Below are 25,072 nucleotides of genomic sequence, written 5' to 3'. Positions count from 1 at the left end.
GGGGTCCATCAGAGTTAGAATCTAGTCAAAACACATTACTTGGTTAAAATAAAGTGTAAGATAACTCCATTCGGAAATGAAAGTACACAGGATGATTTATCTGACTACTGCCTCTGGATTTTTGATGCATGGGTTTCTTTTCTGTGTTCTAACTAGTCTGAAGCTTCTTTTTAAGTTTACCAGGTTTGGAAATCACTGTTTGTTGTGGTTACTTCCGAGCACTGAGTTTTTATGAAATCATCCAGATTGAAAGAGGAGAAACTAGAATTGAAAGATTTTGATTAGGTTTGCTTCTCTTTGTTAGTTTTCATTCTGTCTTATTAGACCTTCCTCGACAAATTATACTTTACACTTTAGAGGTAGTGGTGTCTCCATGACTACAACCTCCAGAATATTTTCTTTACTTTTACAGTCATTATTAGGAATAAAGATGCAGATATAAATTATGCACTTTCTATTCAACTCCGCTAAATTACAGCTGGCATTTTTTTTTCATGGATAAAGAATTATATATACATATTTTATCATTTATTGTATTCTTAGCCAGGATTTTTTAGAAGGCCAAGAAATTAACATAACCCAGAAAATATTTAGCAGGAAATCTGTTTATAATGCTACAATGAAGTCAGAAACTTTTTTATATTTCATGAACAGAAATGAGGGAATTCAATTTTATAGTTATGGTAGCCCCAAAATGCCATTGTTTGAGGAAAATCTTCTTTTTTAGAAATGTCTGGAGAATTTATAGCTCTAATTTGGAAATAAATAATATCTATGGTCATAAATCATGTGCTGAAGACAACAGGCTTACTTGGTTACTGTTTGGTCAAAGGGCTGAGGGGCCTTTGGAAGCAGAGTCCTCTGCCCCTCCCTGTCTCTGGGGCGTGTTAATCCTCCTGCATGAACAGAAACAATCGCGGAGTCCATTATTTTGTCAGTTAACACTGCTTTAGTAAGTGCCCTTTGCCAGGTCTTGTGAAGACCATTGTTTCCTCTGGCTTTGATCTTTCTTGATCACTCAGAAAAGCTCTGCCCCAGTGACATCTAGATGCCGGGAAGCGGATTGGAATTCTGGGACTCTCCCTTTCCATGGAATTGTTATCCCAAGACTGCTTGGTGGTTCCTTCCCTCCCTCCCTCCCTCCTTCCTTCCTTCCCTCCCTCCCTCCCTCCTTCCTTCCTTCCCTCCTTCCTTCTTTCCTTCCTTCCTTCCTTCCCTCCCTCCCTCCCTCCCTCCCTCCTTCCTTCCTTCCCTCCTTCCTTCTTTCCTTCCTTCCTTCCTTCCTTCCTTCCTTCCTTCCTTCTTCCCTCTCCCTCTCTCTCTCTCCCCCTCCCTCCCTCCCTCCCTTTCTTCCTTCCTTTCTTTCTTTCATGGTAAAATATACATAACATCAAATTAACCACTTTATAACCATTTTTAGGTGCAAATTTTGGTGGCATTAAGTACATTGACAATATGGTGTAACCATGGCCACTATCCATCCAGAACTTCATTGCCCTAAACAGAAACGCTATACACAGTAAGCACTAATTCCTCGCTCACCTCCTTTCTCCTTGCCCAGCAACCTCTATTCTACTTTCTATCTCTGGAAATTCACCTGTTCTGGGTACTCATATAAGTGGAATCATGCAAATTTGTCCCTTTGTCTCTGGCTTCTTTTATTTAGCATAATGTCTTTAAGGTTCATCCATGGTATAGCAGGCTGAATAATATTCCATTGCATGTATACAGCATATCTTATTTATCCATTGATCTGATGATGGACATTTGCATTGTTTCTACCTTTGGGCTTTGTGTAGTTTTTAATAGAGCATAGAAACATGTGATGGCACTCTGGCCATTTCTGCATTTAGATCTGTTTCTGATGAAATAAAGAAACCTAGATGTTATCACCCTAAAAAAGTCTGACTACCTGCTGACAAAGAGAGCCTGCTAGTATGGGAAGGTGTCATCGAGTGGAGACACCTTTACAGTTCATATTATTTCTCAGAGTCAAGTGCAGACACCTCCCAGGAAAGACAGCCCTGCCTCATTGCCTGGTAGAGACGAGATGCAGGGGCTGCCCACTTCCCACCAGCCACTTCCAGGCGGGAAGGGTCGCTGAGGGTGTGTTGGAAAGCTCCAGCCAAGTGCTGTCTGGTTGCTATTGCAGGAAAGGGGATTTTTCAAAGGAGAGTGGAAGTGTCCCTGTCTCTGGAATTGAAGCAGCTCGGAGGAGGATTTTGCATAGCCTTCTTTTAGGAGAGTGGGCTTCCTTCTGGTGTGTGCTGGCTGCCGTTTTATTCCAAGAGATAGTTGATGTTGTAGCCAAAGGCCGGGAAATATCCACATCCTGCCCTTGCAATCCCCTCTCCTCCCCCTTGGGGTTTCCCTGGGAGCTGTTAATACACAGACCTCAAGGAATCAAAATGCCTCTTATCATTAGCCAGACAAGCAGGGCAGGCCTCTCTGGTGATCGGGTCGGAGTGGAAGGCTCAAGGCCCAAGTGAGGCCTCCTCCACCCTCTCGGCTCAAATCTCAGTGTCCCCACCATCCAGCTGCTAAGCCGGGAGGGATAGTCTCTGTACTACGAGTAAGCAGAAGGGATGAGGGAGAAAGTGCCAGAGATCTCTGCTTATCTCTGGAGCCAGGGCAAAACAAGAAGCAGGGGGAAGGCATTGGACCTCAGCAAACTGCAGTCCTTGCTTTTGGCAAATTAGTAGCCTGGAAACTTAAACAGTGACATAAGTGCTTCTTGGGGAGGGACCCGAATAGAGGCAGAGGGAGGGCAAATTTTCCTCGTCCCTCTGTATATGTAAAGACCCTTTATGTATGTTTCTTTTATAACGGCATGTGTACCGCACACTCGTTATTATTGCTCTTTTGCTGGAGGCAATGCCGAGGCTCTGAGACTGTACATAAATGGCCTGCCATACAGCTGAGTGGCAGAGCAGGATTTGGACCCAGATCTGTTGGACACCATGGTCTGTGATCGAACAGTTATTCCATAATATTCCTTTTTTTCAAACTTGGCTCCAGAAAGAGTTCCACAAGGCCCTGCAGCACTTGCCCCCATCAGCCCTCTTCCGGGTCCTGTTCAGTGGGGAGAATGGACTCCTGTGACAGGTCTCTTCCAGTAATTCGTTTTGGTTCTTTGGGGAGACATTTCTGACCATGGAGACCATCCATTCTGCAGAGCCGTTTATGAATCCTAATCTAGAAACAATTGAAGTGATTATAACATGAAAATTGTTTCAAAAGAAAAAGACAAATGACCTTATTTCAGAATAATGTAATTATTTTAAGGGCTTGTTTCTCCTCAGCAGTCAAAGCCTGGTTAGAAATAATTGTTACAGAGCAAAACAGTAGCTTTGAAAAGTCTTACTGAGGAGATTATAAGGGCAAAGGGAGGTAAACCCACACCGCTGACAAATGCTGCTACACGATTACGTTGACGCCTGGTGTGCAGAACACACACACGAGCACATGCGCGTGTGCACACACTTCAGGGTGAAAGCAGCAGAAGAGACCACACCCACCTTACACAATGATTATACTGTGACACCAACAAGTCTCACATGCTCTCTGGCTTTGAAAGAGCCTTACCCGTTCTGTCCTCCAGGTTCACTTCTCTTAACCCCCATACTTTTACGGTTGTATCAGCACAGAGACTGCATAATGGACTGGTTAAGAACATGAGTTCTGGAGCTATGGCCCTCCATCTTAATCCTGGCTCCACCACTTATCCACTTGTTAGATGTGTGGTCTTGAATAACTCACTTAACCTCTCTGTGTTTCAGTATCTTCACCTGTAAAATGAGGAGGATAGTAGGACCTCCTTCAGAGTGTTGTTCTGGGTATCAAATGAGTTAGTGTCTAATAGGGAGTGCTCTATAGAAATATGGTAAATAACAGAAAAATCACAGCAGCCAACCAGAGTGAGTGAGATAGAAGGCAGACGGGGAAACGTTTTTTGTTTGTTTGTTTGTTCGTTTTTAGTAAACTACCTCATATTCACAAAGGCCCACACACTCAGACTTCTGTCATTATTGTCTCCAGTCAAGTTTACACATTAACTCACAGAGTTAGACTGATGAGATTGATGGGTGGGAAGTTCATTATGCCACTTTAATTGAGTCCCTGGACCACAGCATCTGTGATGCACTATGACTTAATATTCTTTATGAATCCTGTAATTCACTTCTAAATAGCATAATTTAAAGTGCTTTGAATTTTTACATGTATTATAAAACCATAATTTGCTAAACATCAATACTTAAGAGTACATCACAATGTTTGGAAGTCTGTTTTGGCATTTCTTCACTTCTTTACAAGCCATTGGGACACACAAAAAAGGAAGTTGACCAGACCTCCTTCACACTCTGGGGTCAAACCCATGCCTTTCGGGTATTTCATGAAATGAACATCTCATTTCATTGGAGGAGGAAGCTGGGAGTTGCTGGTGGCAAGTCCTTCAAATCAGAGCTTTTTTCATACAACTATTAGTGTATAGCCATTTTCCCCCAAGCCCAGTGGGAATAGGGGCCCCTGGAAAATAGACTTAAGGAGGAAGAAATAATCTACATGGCTGTAGAACTGCGGTTGTTTCCCTGGTGTCCCAGTTAGGACACTTCCAGGTGTGAGGCTCAAAATCTCCAACCGTGACTTGCCACGGGGAAAATTTATTAGCTCACAGCACTGAAAGTTTCGGGCAACAGCCCAATGAGTGGCTCAGTAATGTCATCAAGGATTTTTCTCTTTTCTCATATCCTCAGTATCACATCATCTTAATGTTTTATGGTCACAAGATGACCACAGCAGATTCAACCATCACATGGAACTGTGGGAAAAGGCTGTTTCTTTTCCTGTGCTCCCGTTTTATCAGCAAGGAAAGCCTCTCCTCAAGGCCTCTAGCAGCCTTCCACTCAACATTTCATTGGCCAAAACTGAGGCTCAAGCCTTGCTCAAATCATTTCTGTGCAAGAGGAATACAACCACCATCGTTGGCTTAGACTAGTCAGAGTTTGTCCAAGTTACAGTGGGGAGGAGGAGGTATCAGAACTACACCAAGGCTTTGCTGGTGTGGAAGAGGGAAAGAGCTGCTGGTGTGCCTCCACCAGTACATGCCTCAGTGGCTTGCAGAAGTAGAGGCGTCTAAACGGTGCTTCTTGCTGGATCCTGTTGGAACAACTTCAGTTGGATATTGTAGAGGTGGCTGCTTTGGGTGCTGTGTTAGTCTTGACTTAATTGAGGTTGAGTCGTGTCTATTCCTCAGCACAGTATTCATTGTCTTCAAATGGATCTCCTATCCCATTAACACCCACTGGAATGACAGGAACTACTCTACAGCCAGGTTGGAGTTCCATCAGGGGGTCATAGCATCTCAGATTTGGCATGTTTGGGTGGGATTTTAGGAAAGATCAAGTGAGAAATGAATGGTAGCTAACAACAAGGTAGTCATTATGTTCAAAGATTTATCTAAATTAATAATTTATCTAAATAAATAAATTAGATTGAAGATGTAATGTAATGTGAAAATTACATTAAAGAGGTACATGATGATGACAGTTTGGGGTATTGGTTTTGGTGGATGAAAAGAGGACAGTGACGTCCACCTAGCAGAGGTTCAGGAAAAATACTGTGCTTTGCATTTGAAGACCTGAATTTCAGATCTCATCACAAGAATCTGAATCCTCATGAGCTGTTTGAAGGTTTGCCTTGAGTGTCTTCTTGTGTTTGCATCCTGCAGAGGCTGAAATGAACACGTAATAACACTAACATACTTATAAGCATCACAAGTTTTATTCTTGTTGCTGTTGCTATTATTAACGTTCGTATTGCACTGGATAATTTACACAATATTTTTACGCACAGTACCTCACTGGATCCGTACCTTATAAGATATTATTGTCATGCCCGTTTCACCCATGCAAAATGGAGGCTCAACAGGTTAAATGCCTTGCCCGGGGTCACTTAACTGCAAAGGGACAGAGCAGGAAATCTAATTCAGATCTTTGACCTCAAAGTCCATGTTCATTCCTTACCATCATGCAACCTCATTGCGTGTTAGTGTTTCTGAACTAATTTCATCTTGTCTTAGGAAACCTGAAGTTTCTCTGGATTTCTGGCTCAATGACTTTCCCTCTCTGAGCCTCGATTTCCTTACCTATAAAGTGGGGATCATAATAGTTTGCAGAGTTATTGCAGAGGATTAAGTAAAATAATGGATGTGAAAGTGCTTCGTAAAACTGTCAAGCATTATACAAGTGAAGGTTATTCTTCATCGCTAGCTGCTGTTCTTTAAATATGACACAGTGCTGCGTAATGATAAAAGCAGATCCTGGGAGTCTGGGGATTCAAATCAGCCTCCACCGTTTACTATCTGCCTGATCTGGGAGAAATTATTTAATCTCCTTAAACCGAGTGTCCTCATCTGTGAAATGGGTGCGTTGTTCCCCCCTCATAAGATTGTTATAGAGATTAAATGAAGTAATGTACTTTTAGCATACTGTGGACATGTGACCATAACGATGTGGGAGTGATCATTGGCCTGGGGACACTAAGAAGAGGCCCTCGATGAGTTGGAGATTGATCACATAGCAGGTGATTGTGATAATCCCAAAGAGCAAGGGAAGAACAGACTTAGGAAGACAGGGCCTACTCACTAACTACACTATGATATCACTTTGTAATTAAGTCTTTCCCCACAGAAGAATTGTTTTAACTGAGTCCTGACTATAAAAGATTCTAATTAGCTCCAGCCACTACACAGTGCATAGAAAGACTGCTGTGCTGTATTCTCTGATTTCCGTAGATCTGATTTTGTACGTTGAAAGAAAACTTGACTCACATGAGTCAGGCTGTGAGATGAAAAGAAAATATTCTGTTGACTGAATTGTCTTCCCCTAAATTTCGGTGACCAAATTTCAAAGTCCATTTCTACATAATTGGAACTGCTGTTTGCTAGCGCGTGACGAGTGAGCATCACAAGTCTTGCTTTATGTGTGTTTTATGCAATATGGAACAGGCTGAAATGGTGAAGTGGATTTAATCAGAAGGAAGGCAACCGAGTTCTTTGGAGTCAGTGGTGGGGCATTCGTAGTGGAGTCATGAGATGTCCTCTTTTCTACAAATACTAAATTTTACTTTGATCGTTTAAGTTAGGACTTCTCAGCCTGGGTATGGGGCCCACGGGTGAGCTATGGGTGGGGTGGTATTGATCCCTCAGCCCTCTGGGTGGCACAGGCACCTAGGCCACCCTCCCCAGGGTGCAGCGAAAATAGCGTCATCTTCCACAGGTGCTATGAGACATTACAGGACAGGAGACACTGCTGTGTCCTGCCTCCACAATAGGGACACGTGGTTAGTAGAACTTCCCACAGGTAGTGTCTTTCCTGAGCTTGACCTTAACAATGAAGATACGTGGTAGGTAAACTAGGAGGAAACAGGATCCCTGCTCAGCCTGAAACTTTGACCCTAAGATTTTTAAACCTTGATAGGGAGAAGCTTTTTTTAAAAAGTCACTTTAAAGTCTGCAAGCACACTCTGTCTTGCTAGCCTTGGAGCGTCTCTGTTACTTTGGGGTTGTTTCTGTGACCATGAAAAACACCCAAGTGAGGTTTGAATTATGCAAACGTAAATCCATGATGATTCTCTTTGGAAATGGAATTGTTTAAAATGCTCCAGTTTCAAAAAGCTAACTTTTTTTTGGCTGTGGGAAGAGGTGGTGGTAAGAGATATTCTGCTGGCAAAGCAGAGCTAGGATTCCAGTTGAGGTCTAAGTAAACGTAGCTCACAACTGCCGTCTGCACTGCTTGCAGCAGGTGAACACTGGTGGGATGAGGTGAGCATGGCAGAAGACCCTGAACGCCAAGGATGGTGGGAGTTGAGGAAGGGAGAAAGGGGACATGGAAGTGGAGTGGTGGTTCAGGGACTGAGCCTTGCCGGGTCTTTGATCCTTCCACCAACAAACTGTATTCTCCTTGGAAGACATATGGGTACTTCTTCCAAGTCAATGCCACGTGCTCTTTGCATTTCAGTCTTTCTGCCTTCTCTCGGGAGTTAAGTGAGGACACACGCTCCACGCCACCTCTGTGATTTCCCATCCAACACCTCATTCCAAGGGGTCCTTTCCCACTTACTGTTGTTATTCCTAGAGTTGGAGGGAACCTCTGTTCACCCCACTTGCATTCCCACCCAAGGAGAGAGGAGCAGATTTCACACAAAACTTGGTCTCGAGATGCTTGTCCAGAGCTTTACCTTTAGCTGCATCCTCAGGGTGTTTTTATAATTCGAATCTGATATGATGTCCTCACAAATCCAAGAAGAGATTAGTTTATTGTCATCCTGTTTCTTCTGGTATCTGTGACTAATGAAAACAGCCTCAGGATTTGTAGTGTTACTCACAGCACAGTGTTTTTTGAGGGAGTCAGAGGAATGAGGGGCAGGGAAGTTTCAAGAGAAAAGCATCACTTTCTCTTTGTCTCACCTGTATCCACTTCCCATGTGACCACAGAGCCACCTTTACCTCTTTTCATGGGTAGGGTTATAGGCAAAATTCAGTCATTCTGAATACTTCTTAACCCAATCACACAGTGAAAAGAACACCTACCCTCATTGTTTATGTGTGATACGTGATTACCTTGTTTAGATTATGCTCCTTGAGTATAGAGACCATGTCTTTTATGTGAAATCATAGTCTATCTGGTTTACCAGCTGACCAGTCTCCCTGCCATTTCATCCTATATAATAATTATTTGAATCCACTGTCTTGGACAGTCCCAGGCGCATAGCGCACTCTCAGGAAATTCTTGTGAAGTAATTCAAAAGGAATTGGGATCTCCTTGAGTAAAGACATTACTCCAAGCTTTTCCTGTATACACAGCTCACAATTTTATTCTAGGAATAGCGTTCGTTCTAACTTCTCAGTTGCATTATTTGATCTATTGGGGATAAATTTAAACATTTAAAAGTATACCTTTTAATGCATATTTAAGATTCTTGTAATCTAAATGAAAGAAATGATTTAAACTACATGCATACCACTGTTGAAATTTAGATGTTTGAAATGCTGGAGAGGGTGTGGAGAAAAGGGAACCCTCTTGCACTGTTGGTGGGAATGTAAATTGATACAGCCACTATGGAGAACAGTATGGAGGTTCCCTAAAAAACTAAAAATAGAATTACCATGTGACCCAGCAATCCCACTACTGGGCATATATCCAGAGAAAACCATAATTCAAAAAGATACATGCACCCCAATGTTCATTGCAGCACTATTTACAATAGCCAGGTCATGGAAGCAACCTAAATGCCCATCGACAGATGAATGGATAAAGAAGATGTGATATATATATGCAATGGAATATTACTCAGCCATAAAAAGGAACGATATTGGGTCATTTGTAGAGACGTGGATGGATCTAGATACTGTCATACAGAGTGAAGTAGGTCAGAAAGAGAAAAACAAATATCATATGTTAATGCATATATGTGAACCTAGAAAAATGGTACAGATGAACCAGTTTGCAGGGCAGAAATTGAGACACAGATGTAAACAAACATATGGACACCAAGGGGGGAAGCGGCAGGGGGGTGGGGGGGTGGTTGTGAGATGAATTGGGCGATTGGGATTGACATGTATACACTAATGTGTATAAAATAGATGACTAATAAGAAACTGCAGTATAAAAAAATAAGTAAAATTCAAAATCCAAAAGAAAAAACATTTAGATGTTTGTCTTTTTTATTTTAAAGTGGATCCAACTCAGTTTTGATTACTGAAGTGTGTTAATTCTAATGCTTTTACTTCACTTCTGTGTTCTTGTACTATGACTTCCTGTACGAATACAATCAAATTCTAATTTTGCATAATTTTCTTATAATGGAAAATGCTGCTCTAAAGAAACAAGCGATCAACTCAGAGGATTGGAATAATGTTCTGTATCATTTTATACACTGTTGCACATCGTATAATTCATTAGTGAAGGGAAGAGGAGTACTGGCAAATTTATCGTCCTCATTATTCAAATAGAATAGTTACATATAATACAACACTCTCCCATTATTGCTTTCTCTTTCAATAAAATTATTGGATAAATTTGAGATTTTCATTATTTTTTTTACTATAACCGTTTTTGTTGCAACCCAACTCATAAAGCCCAAATTTTATGTAAGAGTAAGCATATTTGAATCTTTGGATGTGTTAACAATGAGAAAGATTTAGGTTGTCAGTTCCAGCCGTTTGTTATACGATTCCATTGGTGCTTCTGAGTCCACCCTGTTTGCCTGTTTCATAAATTTAAGGCGTTTTGCTAGCTACACATGATGAATGCATAGCCCAACAGTCTCCTCTCTTTAGTTCATCTCAGCAGCTTCACACTGAGGCTGTATTTGCTGCCGCCATAACTGCTAAGCTATGTGTACTAATAAACCCTTTGGTGCTGCAAGATAAAATAGAAAAGGGCAGAAGTCGCATTATTCAGGAAAAGGCAGAATGTAATTTTCTTTGCAACGTCTTCTGCTGAAGTCGGGGCACACTGTGGTTTGCCAGCACAGGTACCGCGATGTGGGTTTCTGTGCGTGTGCAGGGCGTGGAGTGCAGGATGCCGCCTCTGCTGTCCTTGCCGCATTAGCCAGTGTGACGTCTAGCTGATACGGCTTCCGCCAACCCCACTCCGGTAGTGACATGCCAGGAAAACGCTGCCAGCTTTTCGGAACAACTTTAGAATATTTTGAAAACTTTTTTTTGCACTGATTCTACATTGTTTTTAAATGTTTGCTATAATGTAAGAGAATATAGAGGGAGAAAACGGTAGCTCCATAGAAGTGACCCACTGCTGTCGAAATTTAGAAATAGGGAAAAGGTTAGGGCGTCCCAACTGGCAAGGGGGCAGGTGGGTGTGCAAGATAAGTTAGAAAACTCTCCCAGGCACACCCACAGTCTAAACAAGGAGGGGCTCGCCTAGTTGGACACAGAACCTCTTTCAGAGCTGGTGGGGATCCTTTGTTTGAATTTGTTGCATTTTTATCACGTTGTGGATATATTTTCACCTTCCCTCTTTTCAAATTAAGCTTCCACTTTCATTTTCTCTTAACAAGAAATGGAAATAGTAAGCAGAGTGTAAATAGCTAGACAGGAAGGTTTTTCTTAAGCACACAGACCTGCACACATCCTCCAACACTTGGCAACATATCCCCTGAGGCTTTGCTCTGTTTTCCACCACAAGGTGCTGTGCTGAGTGGACAGAGGACAAAGCTCTGTGTCCTACGTCCACCTTTGAAACTTATCAGCCATGGTACCTTGGGGAAATACTTATATCATCACCCTCAATTTCTTTAATATAAGTAATTGATCTTGCCCCTTCCTTTCTCACGATATTTCAAGGATCTGCTGAAACAGTATATGTGAAAGCCCTGTAAACATGCAAGAAGGGGCTATGCTTTATTTCAATTTGTGGCATTGGGTCGCTGGTGTAGTGCCCTGCATACCCTTGGCATTCTTTAAATATTAGTGGAATTCTTTAAAGTGACACAAGCAATGTAATACTCTTTAAGGTCAGTAGAAAATAAGCTCAGTGGAATAGATCCATCATTTCTTAGGCATCTGCCACATGCCAGCATCGTTCTCAGAGCTATAAAGAGAAATGCCAACAAAACTCCACAGATACGCTTAATGCTCACTTAGAAGAGAAAGGGCAGCTGAATGTAGGAAGTAATAATCTCCACCTGACACCAAGTAAGATTTCAACAGGTAGAGAAGGAGAGACTCATGGTTATAATATTGACTATTGGGAAACACTTCAACGTTTACAAAGGGTTTTAAGTTTATTCTCTCATAAGCTTCATTCCCTGGACCAATGTGAGGATTGGAGTGGAAATAAAAGTGTGTGTCAAGTTCAGGATAGAGTGACGAATTCAGTGGTTCTGATGAGGTTGGGATGCAACCTGGAAGGGCCCTGAGGACCAAGCTATGGGCTTTAGCCTTTAATCTGTCATCAATACGGAACATGGAAGATTTTTGAGAAATAACATGACATGATCAGATGCAGAGCCTTAAGCCTGGAGAGCAGTTGACATTTCTGAATTCAGGTGGGAGATGATGAAGGTCTGCATTAAGAAATGGCAGCACTAATTGGAAATAAGTTGAGAGACAAGGATTTTCCTATGGCTGTTTTTTTCCCCCTAATGATAAATGGAGTTTTTTTTAAACCAGTTTATTCCTCTTTTTCACCTGTGATCTTAGAAAAGATGGTTAAAAAAAAGTAATGAAACAATGGAGAATCATTTCTTACCCCAGGTAGAGAAGAATTGATTTGGTGAGTCATTGATACCCGATGTTTGTTAGTGGTACCAATTTGTATCCAGTTTGTTCTGAAAATAGCATTCTTGTCCAGCCAGACTCTGAGAACGGGTTGTAAGTCCTCCTTAAAGCAGTAGGACCATCCCATTGCTGGAAGGCTGATTCGCCATGGGACTTCTCTGAGCCTGCACTGATTCTGCCCCAGCCCCACTTCCCAGCCTCAGGAGGGAAGACCAGAGAAAGAAACAGTGTCCTGCTCTCCATCAGCTGCTTCTCCAGTGGGACCTCTTTGCTTAATTTCTGGTTAAAATAATGCCTTCTATGCAAGGAAAACATTCAGCCAGGGGTCTGGCAGGAGTCCTCTCTGGGTGCAAACCCACAAATGTCTTTCACATCTGGCAAGTGATCCAAGGGGGGAGTCAGGCAGGAAGCTAACAGTGGTTCTCTTTCTTTCTCTAATGTCACATTCTTGCTCTTGTTCTAATTCTTCATGGAAAAAAGCGGGATGACTCTGGAGGGCTCATCTTTGTAAGCAACCCACCAAACTGAATCCTTATCTCATTCAGATTAATAGTCAGTGTTTACTGAGCACCTGCTAGATGCCAGACACAATACTGAGTTTTCCCTCACTCATCGGGATTCCTTTTTCTCATTTCCTGTTTTCTCACCAAACAGCCCCATGAGAGAGGTGTTACTACGTCTATTTTACTGTAGAAGAATGAGATCCTTAGAGAGGTCAAATGACTTTCCCAAGGTCACATAACAGTGTATTATAATAAGGACTTTAATTCAGTTCCTTTGCTACCAAGTCCAATTCTCTTTCCACACGCCTGGCTGGAGGACACAAAAGGCGCAAGAGGTTAAAAGAAGTTACTTCACAGTCTCTCCTTGTCAGCCAATTATTGTACTTCTGACTTGTACATTAAGCTTGATGGATAAACGTTAATATTTTAGCCACATTGGCCAGGATAGAGATTGATTGATCACCACCTTCCAACAGAAGCATTCGAATACCAGAAGTGATCCAGCCAGAGATGTGGACGGGATGAGAGTGGGAGGGTGGTTCCCACGCTCCTCCCCTGGGACCACGAGCTGCATGAATTTGTCATGATGGTTAGCTTCTTAAGCCCCGTGGAGTAAAACCAAGATATAATATCCCTCTCACCAACAAAACTGCAAAAAATTGTAAAAATAAAATACTAATGAAAATACTCTGAGCTGCAACCAGAATACCAGACTCCCTCCCTTCCTTTCTCTATCTTATGTAGGATGCTATTTTTGTAGGAATACTCATTTTAAGCCAGGAAACAGTAGATGTTAAGCACATGCTTGCTGAATAAATAAAAAAGAATTATAAACTATTCTTAGACTCTGTGGAGGGGCTTGTATCAATTAGCTAAATGCATTTGTGGCCCCTGGAGAATGTCTAAAAATGGACATTTGAGCTTCTCTTGTGCCTCTCTGGCTGCTAATTACATGATGAGGCCTGGATCCCCATAGCTGATCTATTTGCCCTCCTGAGTCCATGATGGCTCACTCTTCTGCTTTACAATTTTATCAAAACCCAAAGTAGTACTTCCTGTCTTTTAAATAAGAGAATATTGGACTTCCCGTGTGGTCCAGTGGTTAGGACTCCACACTTCCACCGCAGGGGGCACGGGTTCGATCCCTGCTCGGGGAACTGAGATCCCACATGCTGCACAGCATGGCCAAATAAATAAATAACTAAGAGAATATTTAGTACATTTAGCTAAGCAGAAATTTATCAAAATAGGAATTCCATGGAAGTCAGCCGAGGTAGGGTCTTAGCCTGTGGCAGCCCTGGAGAATGGTTGAGGGCCCTCAGAGCTTCCCCTTCTTTCCCTCCCTGCAGCTGGCCCTGACCTAGCATCTGCCACGAGGCGGCCCAGACAGGCAGCTCTGAGGCAGTGGCCTGATGGCCACGTGCACTGATGGCAAGGGGACACATACACTTCATCCGAAGACCTTGACTTCAGGCACTCCAACAATTTCTTTCTCTGGATCAGCTTTGTAGTTTCTGCATGTAGTTTAGTATGACCCCTGTCCATTTACTTAAGGGCACTTGAAGCATGCAATGTAAGTTCACCTCCAATTGCCAGCAGTCTAGGAGTGGGTGGGGCGTGGGAGTCAGCCATTAGCTAGACTTGAAGTGGGGGGAAAGGAGTGGGCATGAAAAGTCAGGAGTTGAGTATTAAGCCATAGAGGATTTAGAGTGCTGTTTGGGTAAAATAGCTCTTCAGGCTGAAATGAGAGAGGGGAATTCACGTGGTGGCAGTAGTGACAGGGTGGACATGGCCTCCTAGGTACTAGAAATAGCTAATGCCAAATTTGCGTGTGTGTGCCTGTGACACAGGCAGAGGGGGTGGTGTGCAATTCCAAGTCCAATTTCAATTCTAATTCAGTTCTAATCCTAGCTGGTGTATAAACTCTTACAAAATGCACGGTTAGCATATAAAGGCTCTAGAGGAAAATGGCTTGTTGGAGAATTTATAAGGGAGAGTCTAGAGATCATGGTACTTGTCAAAGACATCAAGAACATGTTTGTAATAAATACTGCCGAAGGAATCCAGGAACCATGACTAAGGTAGATGCCAAGGGAATGAAAGAAAAGTGGAATCAACCGAAATTGCCTTCAAGGGGGATTAGTTAAATAAATGTCATGCAATGGGCTGTAAGCTTCACGTCACTAATTATTCTGTCAGCTACCCAATTCAGTGCTTGGCCCAAGGTCAGTGCTCAATACTGTCTGTTGAATCAATCAATCAATCAAAATTCAGCAATTTGAAAAGATGAGATACATCCATATGTATAACATGGAAGAATGCCCACAATATACTTTTAAGTGAAAATGATCCTCTTCATGGTTAGAGTGTACAGATTTCATATATGTGCATTTAAATGTCTAATATATATATATATACATATATATGCATATATAAAACTGTTGATAGTGGTTATTTCTTATGGAGTACTACTGGATCAGAGCGAGGGTGTTCACATTCTAGTTTCGATATCCCTTTACTACTTACATTTTTTATAGTAATGATAATGTAGCACTTTGGCAGTCAGCAAAACTAAAAATAATCATTTCCATTTTGGGAAACAAAGGAAAGGGTTGTTGTTGGATAATGTTCTCTTCAGAGTCTATCAGAAATATATGTTTTATTGGCAGTAATATGGGTTGTACTTTATTTTTTATGGAAAAATAAAACTTGGAAAAGAGCCCAAAGCCAGGCCCTCTCAGTCTGAACTTCAGGCTCTGTAGAACAAGGGCCCAGATATTTGAGAGACCATAAGCCCTACTCACCCTGGGAAGACCAGATGGGTTTCCCGGGCTTTATCTCAGAGCCCGCGGAAGGCAGAAGGCAGAGTGGATTTGTTTCTAGAGAGCTTTCTGCTCCCTATGTATTTTGTACCGTTAAGTTCTCATCTCAAACCCCATCACCTCTCTGCAGGGGGAGTGAGTGCAGGGCTGTGACCAGGAGCACAGGTATGACCCCGCAATCAGGAGACGTGGGTCCGAACACCCAGTCCTCATGGGGAAGAAGGCCTCCCTGCAAGCAGTGGCTTTGTGACATAGTTCAAGCAGCCCCAGCAAAGCCGTTTTGTGATCCACATGAGGAGGTAGGGAGCACATTTTGCTCCCTTATGTGAGCTCATCTTACCAGAGGCTGGAGGAGAGAACATTCTTTGGTCGAGGCAACTAAGTTAGCGAGATTATTACATAACTTCAGTTCTCCCTCGGTAATATTTTAATTTTTTTCCCCTCTATGCACCACTGTGTTTCATTTCCTAATTTCCCCACTATATGTAAATATGCCAGTTTATATACATGGTCTCCTTTCAGACTTCCACTGAGAGGAAAGTTCCACTGAAGAGAAATTTCTGAAACACTGTGCTCTTCAGGTTTTTATTTAGTCATTTTTTTTTTTCAGTGAGAATTAAGGACAACTGACCGTGAAATGAATTTGCTGGATTTTAGCCACCTGTAAAATTCAGATGGCTAAAACATCTGATGTCCCAGTGATGGTAAATGAATGCTTCCTCCCATTAACCTATAACTTTTATCATTTTCTTCCTTACATTTTAGGAACCTTTTTTCAGTTATGTTTTCATAATTTAGACATTCCGTTGGTTGAAAATTCAAAGCAACTCTTAGAGGACAAGGTTACATGTTCCAAACAGGCAAACGTTTTAATTAACCCGGCCTCTTTCGGAAACCACTGTGGGCTCTGTGTTCCTTGTTGCAGCTAAACGTGACTTTAGCTGCTAGCTTCTTGTCTATTCCATTTTAGGAGACCTCAGTGCACTTTGCATTGAGACTTCCTCTGAGGTTAACCAGGCTGTCCAGGGTAAGTTATGGATTTTTTCCTGGAAAATCTAACTCTGGGCATTGAAGAATTAACTCACAGAGTTTTAGAACCTTATGGGGAATCACAGAAATGAAATGCAGCTCTTTCCAATCCACAGGTACAAAATATAAAGAAGGGAGCACATGCATTCCAAAAGGTTGTTCCCTACTCACCATTTCCTTTCCCTGTGGCATCATTTTTAGGAGCTATTCCTTTTTTAGTTCTTTTTAGATGGAAAGTTAACTTCATAGTTTAGATTCCTGTGCATGGTTCTTTGTTGGTGGTTTGGTGTCTTGTATATTTTTCCTTTTTCATCCGTGGTCATTATTAACCCCAGATTTATTTTTTGGACACGGAGCGACTGGATGTGACTTATATTTCCCAAAATAAGTTGGGAAATTTCACATTGCCCAGCTCAGATTAAACTACTGAGTAACAGAATGCTGACGTTTAATAGAATACCACGTGTATTTCATTTGATGAAATGCAGTTGAGATCCAGCAAAAATTAATATATATTGTATATGGTATATGTTATATATATTTTATAGTAGATAGATAGGTAGGTAGATCTTACGGGGTATTTAAACTAAAGGGTGAGGACCAAATTGCTATTTAAAAGTATTCTTCAACACCCTGAAGCAGAAGCCCTTAAGAGGTAAAAGCTGGAGCGTGCAGGAGGCCAGAGTACGTGGGCAGGGGGCCTGAGAAGTCAGGGATGGCCAGGGCCAGCTTCCACAGAGGCTTGTGGGCCCAAGGAGGGAGTCTGGATTTTCTTCTCAGTGTGTTAGGAAGCCCATATGGAGCTTTAAGCAGAGGAGTGACCTGGTCTGTTTTGTGTTTTTTAAAGGTCATTCTGGGGCGCTGAGTGGAGAGCAGATCGGGGCCAGGTAGGGAGAAGGAAAACAAGAGTCAAGAGTGAGAAGCCAGCGAGGAGGGCGTTGTAGACATTCAGGAAGGAGGCGATGATGGTTCAGGCTGAGGTATGACAGTGGAGATGGTGAGAATGAGTGTATCTGAGACCAATTTTAGAGACAGAGACAAGTTTAGACAGCACCTGCTGTCTTTTATCTAACAAAAGTGCAAGGAATCATAGGTGAGTCCCAGGGGTTTGGAGTGAACAGCTGGGTGGAAGCTGATGTCCTTTACGGAGACGGGAGAGGCTGGGGTGGGGGAGTGAGCACAAGATTCAGAGAGGAAACCAAGAGCCTCAGTCCTCACCGTGCCGCTGCTTTGAGCACTTCCATGTGCCCCCTCGAGCTGGCATGAAGGACACACGACGGAGTGGGCACACTTTCAGTCTCTGTATCTTCCTGCCCCCTTGCTGCCCATCCCCGTCATCCTCCCCAGCTGGTTCCTTCTCCTCTTTCAGATTCTAAACGGCAGGGCGACGGAGGACTCAGTCCTTATCCCCTTCTCTCTTCCATCCACATTCACTTCCTTGGCATTCTCATCCTGTCTTTTGCTATAAAGATTATCTATCTTCTGATGACTCCCAAATTTATATTGCCTCCCTGGACCTCTTTCTCTAACTTCAGACACATCCAACTACCTGCTCAACATCTCCAATCAAATGTATGATAAGCATATCAGAACTAACACATGCACAACTAACTTAGCACTGATACCCATGCCCCCTGCCTCACCCCGAACCCCTGCTTCTCCTGCATTTTTCTTATTTCAGTAAATGTCAACTTCATCCTTTACTGTTCGTCTATTTTTTCACACCCTACAGCTGAACCGGCAACTAATCCTACTGACTATACCTTCAAGCTGTGTCCAGAATCCCACTAAGTCTCACATCCTCCACTGCTACCTTGGTTGCACCATCTCTTGCCTGGGTTGCTGTCATCTCTTGCCTGGGTCACTGCGGTGGCCTCCTAACTGGTCTTCTCACTGCTGCTCTTACCTTTCTTTAGCTTTCTCTCAACACAGCGGCCAGAGTGATCCTGTTAGAATATAAATCACTCCTATCATTTCTCTGCTAAAAATCCTGCAGTGGCTGCCTCTCCCTCAGAGTACAAGCCAGTTACTTCCTGGTCCCACATTCTGGTCCTCATTACTCTTCTGATCTCATCTCCTTCCTTTCCTCGCACCCATGCTCCAGCCCTGTCCTTGGGCGTGCTGAGCATATTCCCCGTGTAGACCCTTCTCATCTGCTGTTTTCTTGGCCTGGAATAGTCTTCTCTCAGTCATCTCCATGGCTACCTCCTTGCCTCTCTGGTCTTTTACAAAGGTCACTTTCTTAACGGGGCCTTCCCTGGCTTTTTATTTAAAACGTCAACACCCACCCACCCGTTCCTGGCATTCCCCCACTCACCTTACTTTTCTCCGTGGCACGCATCTCCTTCTAACATTTCACTTATTTATTGTCTGTCTCTTGCCACTAGGCTGTAAGCTGCATGAGAACAGGAGCTTTGCCTGTTTGTTCCCTGCTGACTTCCCGGTGTCTTGAGCCTTGCCTCCCTCCTGGTAGACGCTTAGCCCATATCTGTAGAATGGGTGAGCTCTAATAGGGGTCGTCTCTTCCCTCTAACTGCTTCTTTCTGACTTCGTGTGGAGCTGTTGTCTTAATTTCTACGTGTGCTTGTCTGTGAAGCTAGTAGGGCGTAGTGAAAAAAAAAGCAGTAGACAGCCCCATGCAAATCAAGCTTCCCACTTGGCTCTCTCATTCAAAAGCTGTGGAACTTGAGACAAGTCACTTTGCCTCTCAGAGTTTCCTTCCTTCCTGCCTGCCTGCCTTCCTTTCTTTCGCTTAGGAAATGGCGAAAGCTACCCTGCCGTCACTCAGGGTTGCTGTGAAGGTTCGACAGAATAACGTATGAAGTGCCGTGGAGAATAAGAGGCAGTTTTCACTGACCGCAGCCTCTGGCCTCGACTCAGTGCCAGAGCTTTACGTATGTGACTGTCTCGTTTAATTCTCACGTAGAATCAGTGAGACACGAGCTTGTACAACTGAACTCATGTCACAGATGAGAAGACTGAGGTGCACCAAGAAATTAAGTGAATTACCTGAGAGCTAGTCAATGGTAAAGCCAGGCTTTGAACCCAAAAGCATTTTTATTCCATGGCCTGAGTTTTCCTCATTGTGTTCTACCGGCACAAGATAAAGGTTTCAATGACCAGATATGGAGTGATTAAAAGGATGTGACCTGAGGTGCAACTTCTGTCTCCAGATGATTTGTTTTCTTGACTGCTAATTAATGTAGCGTTTCCCTTAATGTTATTTTCCCCCCCCCCCTTCAACTCAAACAGCAGAAATTCCCATCTTCCAAAGAAAAAAAGGTATTGTCAGGCATTTTTCTATCTTTCTCTTCCTCCCTCAAAGAATGAAATGCTGTCCTGTGTCCCCGGAGATTTCTGTCATACAGCCTAACCAAGTCCAGATGGTTTTCTCAAGTTCAGACATCATACTTAGTAAAGTGTGTGTAGTTATCTACAGAAACAAGTTCTGGACTAAATTGCAAACACCCGCTTCCCAGATAACTTATTCCATGCTCTTCTGCCTTGTTTGTGTTATGGCCTGTCTGTGCTAATGAATTTGTAAATGTGGTTTAATTACTGTTTACCGGAAAAATAGCTGCACACAGATCAGTCTCAGTGGGAGTCTTAGCCAAAATGTTGAGGCCATTTGTTTCTAGGGCAAAAACAGCTAATAAATGAGAAGCACTTTTTAAATGTTGGGAAGGGAGCTTCAGTTCGGTTTTGAAGAAACAGTTTTTTATATATCCTGGGAAATAAATCATTCTTTAAGAGAGTGGATTTAAATATCAAAGTGGCATTTTTTTTCCCAAGGCCTTGCACTCGGTAATTTGCACGGAACCAAAGTATTCTAACAGTGATTTGATTGAATACCACACCAAAGGGCTATCCTCTAAAGAACTCACCAAAAGGAAAACTCAAAATTACTTGTAAATTCCAGAAAATGTTTCGGAGCTCTGTAAATCCATGTATTATGTATTACCTCATGTTTCTGAATTCTTGCCTCAGGCAAATTGCCAACTTAGCAACTAAATGACAGTTTTAAAATTCTAATAGAAACCAGCCTGTCCAACTTTTCTTTTTTTCCTCCAGGAGAAAAAAAAAAAAACGGGACACGAGAGGGAAGTGAAAGTTATTGAAAGGTTCAATTTATAAATTGTTTGTGCTCTGCTTGGAGTTGTAGTTTAATTTTCCTCTTGCATAAAATGGTATTTGCCTGATTCTGCATAAAGGGGCACCTTTGAAAGTAAATAAATTCTCACGGGCAACTGTTGGTCCTGCTAATAGGGAGGAAGCTCTGTCACGCTACCCTTCGGGGGATGCCTGCCTCAGAGCCAGAGTGGGCCGGTTCTGCCTTCAGTGAGAACTCAGAAAACAAAAGCAATCAACTTGGCAACTAATAAAGATGTTTGTCATTTCCTGAACTGTGGATATAACAAAGAATTTGAGCAGTGTGAGATGCAAGCCCTGCCCTCAAGAAGTTTATTTTTAGTGGGGGCAGCAGACAGGTACACAGGCAATTCAATCTAAGAGATCCCAAGGCAGGGGGAGGGGGAATTGAGTGAAGGTGGTCAGCAAGTACAAACTTCCAGTTACAGTGTAGGATACATAAGTTCTGGGGATGCAGTGTACAGCATGGTGACTATAGTTAACAATATTGTGTTGTATATTTAAAAGTTACTAAGAGAATAGATCTTAAAAGTTCTCATCAGAAGAAACAAATTCTGTAGCTATGTTAGGTGATGGATGTTAACTAGACTTATTCTGGTGATCATTTCCCAATATATACATATATCAGGTCTTATGTCATATACCTCAAACTTATGCGGTGCTCTGTGACAATTAGATCTCAATAAAATTAGCAGGCAAAAGAGACCCCAAGACCAAGTCTTAACTACCAAATACGATTAGTGTCTCAAATAACCGTATGAAAGCCAGGGCCTCATCTTTGGGGCAGAAAGACTCCTTTTCCAAGAAGATTATTGCATATTTCCACATTGTAATAATTTATCTGTCTATCAGTTGTTTCTTCATTCATTAACTCACCCAATGTTATTTGTGATGGGCCCTAGAGAGACAAAGTAACTTCAACAAGACTCCATCTCAAGGAGCTCACCCTGCAGTGGGAGGGAGGCAGACATAAACAAACACCACAAAGTGAAAATCTCAAAGAAACTGGGAATCATTATTAAAATGGGGATGTGTTATCTTTTATATATTCTATGTTTCCAATACAAGAAAAATGTAAAATATAAGTGCAGAGCCCCTTTATTAAAAGGGATTTATCTTAACCATGCTTAAATCATAAGACTTTGGACATGAGAACTAAGCTCAGATATCACCTCCTCCAAGAAAGCTTCCCTGATAGCACCCATGTTCCCTTTTGGCTTGAGTGTCCTTTCTATGTACTCTCACTGCACCATGTCCATTCCCCTGATACCATGTTTTGAATTTTTATTGTGTTGTCCTCTTACTGCCACTACCACCTCCATAAATACACAACTGGGTACCCCTTAAGGAGGAGGGGACACATCTTACTCTTTGCATTCGCAGCGCTAGAAACATACCTGGTATATGGCACTCGGTTAATGTTGAATAGCTCTGTGAGTGGGAAGATGATAATTACAGGTTTTTTCCCCATCTAATAAAAGTTGCCTTTTATTCCCCACATTATATTAAGTTTTAAAATATGTAACAAAGGGTATATATTCTTGTTTTTTGAAATGTAAATGTATTAAAATGTAAATATATTAAATGTAAATGTATTAAACATTTATTAATAGCATATTTAGATAAGGGCGCATACAAAAAATCTAGAAGGACACACACCGAAATGCTGGTGGTGGTTATCTCTTAAGTGTTAATGTTTGAAATGATGCTAACTTTGTCTTTATGCATCACTGTGTTGTTTAACTATTTTACTATGGATGTGCTACTATTATGATAAGAAAATATGAAGTTATTTGTATTTTAAAAAGGAAAATTTGGCCCATTTCATAAGCCACAATCATAGGACATAAACAACTTTATGAAACATCATCTTTACCATCTAACGCAATGTTGACAGTGATTTGACTTCGGATTTAAACAACTGACCAAGCTTGGTGGCATTTAATGGAATTAAATGGGTTTCTATTTTCCTTGCTCATGTCTGTGTTTATAATATTCAGAAGGTACCCAAGCACTTTATTTGCAGTTGTCTAAAACGTGCGAAATTATCTCTTTTGCTCGCTCTCTTTTGTTCCTTTCCTTTAATTCTCCCTGCTAATACTTGGATTGGGTGTTAGAACCCCAGTCTTTTTAAAGCCAGGCTTAACCTCTTGCAAATAGATAAGGCAGAACTAAGTAACCAATTAATTCTCTCTCTCTCTTTCCTTCTGTCTCTTTTTCATTATAAATCTCCTGTTTTTAGGGTGGCTCTGTGTAGAAGAAATATCAGTTTTCTGGTCCGTGATAGCGTTCTGCCGTGCATCTTCTGCCTGCCCGTCTTTCAGCATTTTGTCTGGCTGACCAGAATGTTGGAAAACCCTAGACAATGTTATTGGACTAACAGTTTATTTCTTTTTCCCAGAGGAACAATCACAGATTGTAAAATGTGCCTCTAAAGAACAGGTTTAAAAAACTATACATACTATATTCTTTTTTATCTGCAGCTGAAGTCTTGCTGCCAAGATGGGGAAACAGAACAGCAAGCTGCGCCCGGAGGTCATGCAGGACTTGCTGGAAAGCACAGATTTTACAGAGCACGAGATCCAGGAATGGTATAAAGGCTTCTTGAGAGACTGCCCCAGTGGACATTTGTCAATGGAGGAGTTTAAGAAAATTTACGGGAACTTTTTCCCTTATGGGGATGCTTCCAAATTTGCAGAGCACGTCTTTCGCACCTTCGATGCCAATGGAGATGGGACAATAGACTTTAGAGAATTTATCATAGCCCTGAGCGTAACGTCAAGGGGGAAGCTGGAGCAGAAGCTGAAATGGGCCTTCAGCATGTATGACCTGGATGGAAATGGCTACATCAGCAAGGCAGAAATGCTCGAGATTGTGCAGGTACGTGGACCTTGCCCTTTACAAAGAGAAGAGTGTGAGTCACAGTAAGAACTGGGAAGTCCACAGTGCAGCTTAGTGGAAAGATTGCAGACGGGTGGTCTCCTGGGCACTGACTTGGCCTAGCCAGCGTCTTTGAAAATGTGGAACCCATATACAAAACAGGGAGGTTTACACATAAACATGCAGATTGGTTAGTATCTCTTGGAAACTCAGGAGCTCTGGCCACACTGGGCCCACATTCTTGCCTGGCATAGGTGCCCTGGGGCTTCGTGCTGACTCCTCCCTACAGAGGGACATGCACTCTTCAGCTGGTCATGCTCACTGTGGCCACTCCATCTATTCAGTGCAATGACCTGCCTGGACCTAGAGCCTGGAGTGATGTTTAATGGTCAAACTCTGACCTGGGTTCAAATCCTGCCTCTTCAGTCACTACCTCTGTGACTTTAACCCAAGCGAGCCTCAGTGTCCTTGTCTGTAAAATGGGACTATCAGCAGTGCCCACTGCTGTGGGATTGTTTTAAGATTAGACTGACTCTCCGTGTTCAATGCTTAGCACAGTGCCAGCCTTACAGAAAAGCTCATCATCACTGCCATCACTAATTTCCAACTTTATTAGACACTTGAATAAAAGTAGGGATCTCTAATCTAGCTTCTATCTCATCAGAGATACAAACAGTGCAGAATCAAGGCCTCCATCATTTTTATAGGAAGCACTCCATTTTATTTCCCCAAGTCACTCACCCAGAGTAAATTTCCCAAACAGAACAGGAAAAGGGGTCGTTTTTCCTCTCACCACCCCCTCTTCTTTGCAAGTCCACACTCAGGCCTTGTCACTGTCCCAAGAAGCTGTGTACCTTTGTGGGAATTCTCACTGGTTCTAGCTGGTCTGCACCAGGAGAATGCATATTTGCAGATGCTACAATCGCTTCAGAGGCGGCACTGTCTTTTAGGTGTCTGGGAAAATACCTGTTAGAAAGTGTAAGATGGAGGCAGGCTGTGGGCCGGCAGAATCATACACAAATGAAGGCTCTGTTCGTTAAAGCAAGTGAAACTTCAGCTTGATTACAAGTGTCAGCACATAAATTCCTTGCTGAACTTCTGTCCCTCCAAGACTCAGAAATTCAAGCCATTTAATGTAAAATGCAAATTCATGATGTTCACCTGCAAATACTCATAAGTGGTCAGGGTGAAGATCGAGGCTTGTCAGTGAATGGAGGGCGGAACTCCATAAATTCTCTAGTTTTTCTTCTTTATTGTTGCTTTCTGTGGTGTAATTTTGGTATCCACAGAATATTGGTGGTGGTAGCAGACTGGAATCCTTTTGTTTTTCCTGGCATTGGTAGGAAGGATTCTATTGTGGACTCTGTAACACTGAAATACACGGTATT

General features: G+C 42.3%; 1 protein-coding gene across 4 annotated transcripts in view; it reads left to right on the top strand.

The window, feature by feature from the left end:
• NCALD (neurocalcin delta) overlaps window positions 1-25,072 on the top strand; it is a 429,195-nt gene that overhangs the window by 385,614 nt on the left and 18,509 nt on the right. For all 4 annotated transcript variants that reach the window (XM_059995006.1, XM_059995004.1, XM_059995005.1 and 1 more), the window contains one exon: window positions 23,288-23,684. In XM_059995006.1, the coding sequence (XP_059850989.1) occupies window positions 23,307-23,684 (378 nt within the window). In that variant the 5' untranslated portion in view covers window positions 23,288-23,306. The remainder of the gene's footprint in view (window positions 1-23,287; window positions 23,685-25,072) is intronic.

The sequence above is a fragment of the Delphinus delphis genome, chromosome 17 (genome assembly GCF_949987515.2).
Source record: "Delphinus delphis chromosome 17, mDelDel1.2, whole genome shotgun sequence".
Classification (NCBI taxonomy): domain Eukaryota; kingdom Metazoa; phylum Chordata; class Mammalia; order Artiodactyla; family Delphinidae; genus Delphinus; species Delphinus delphis.
Note: the sequence above shows the minus strand (reverse complement) of the source record. Positions and strands in the feature narration are given on the sequence as shown.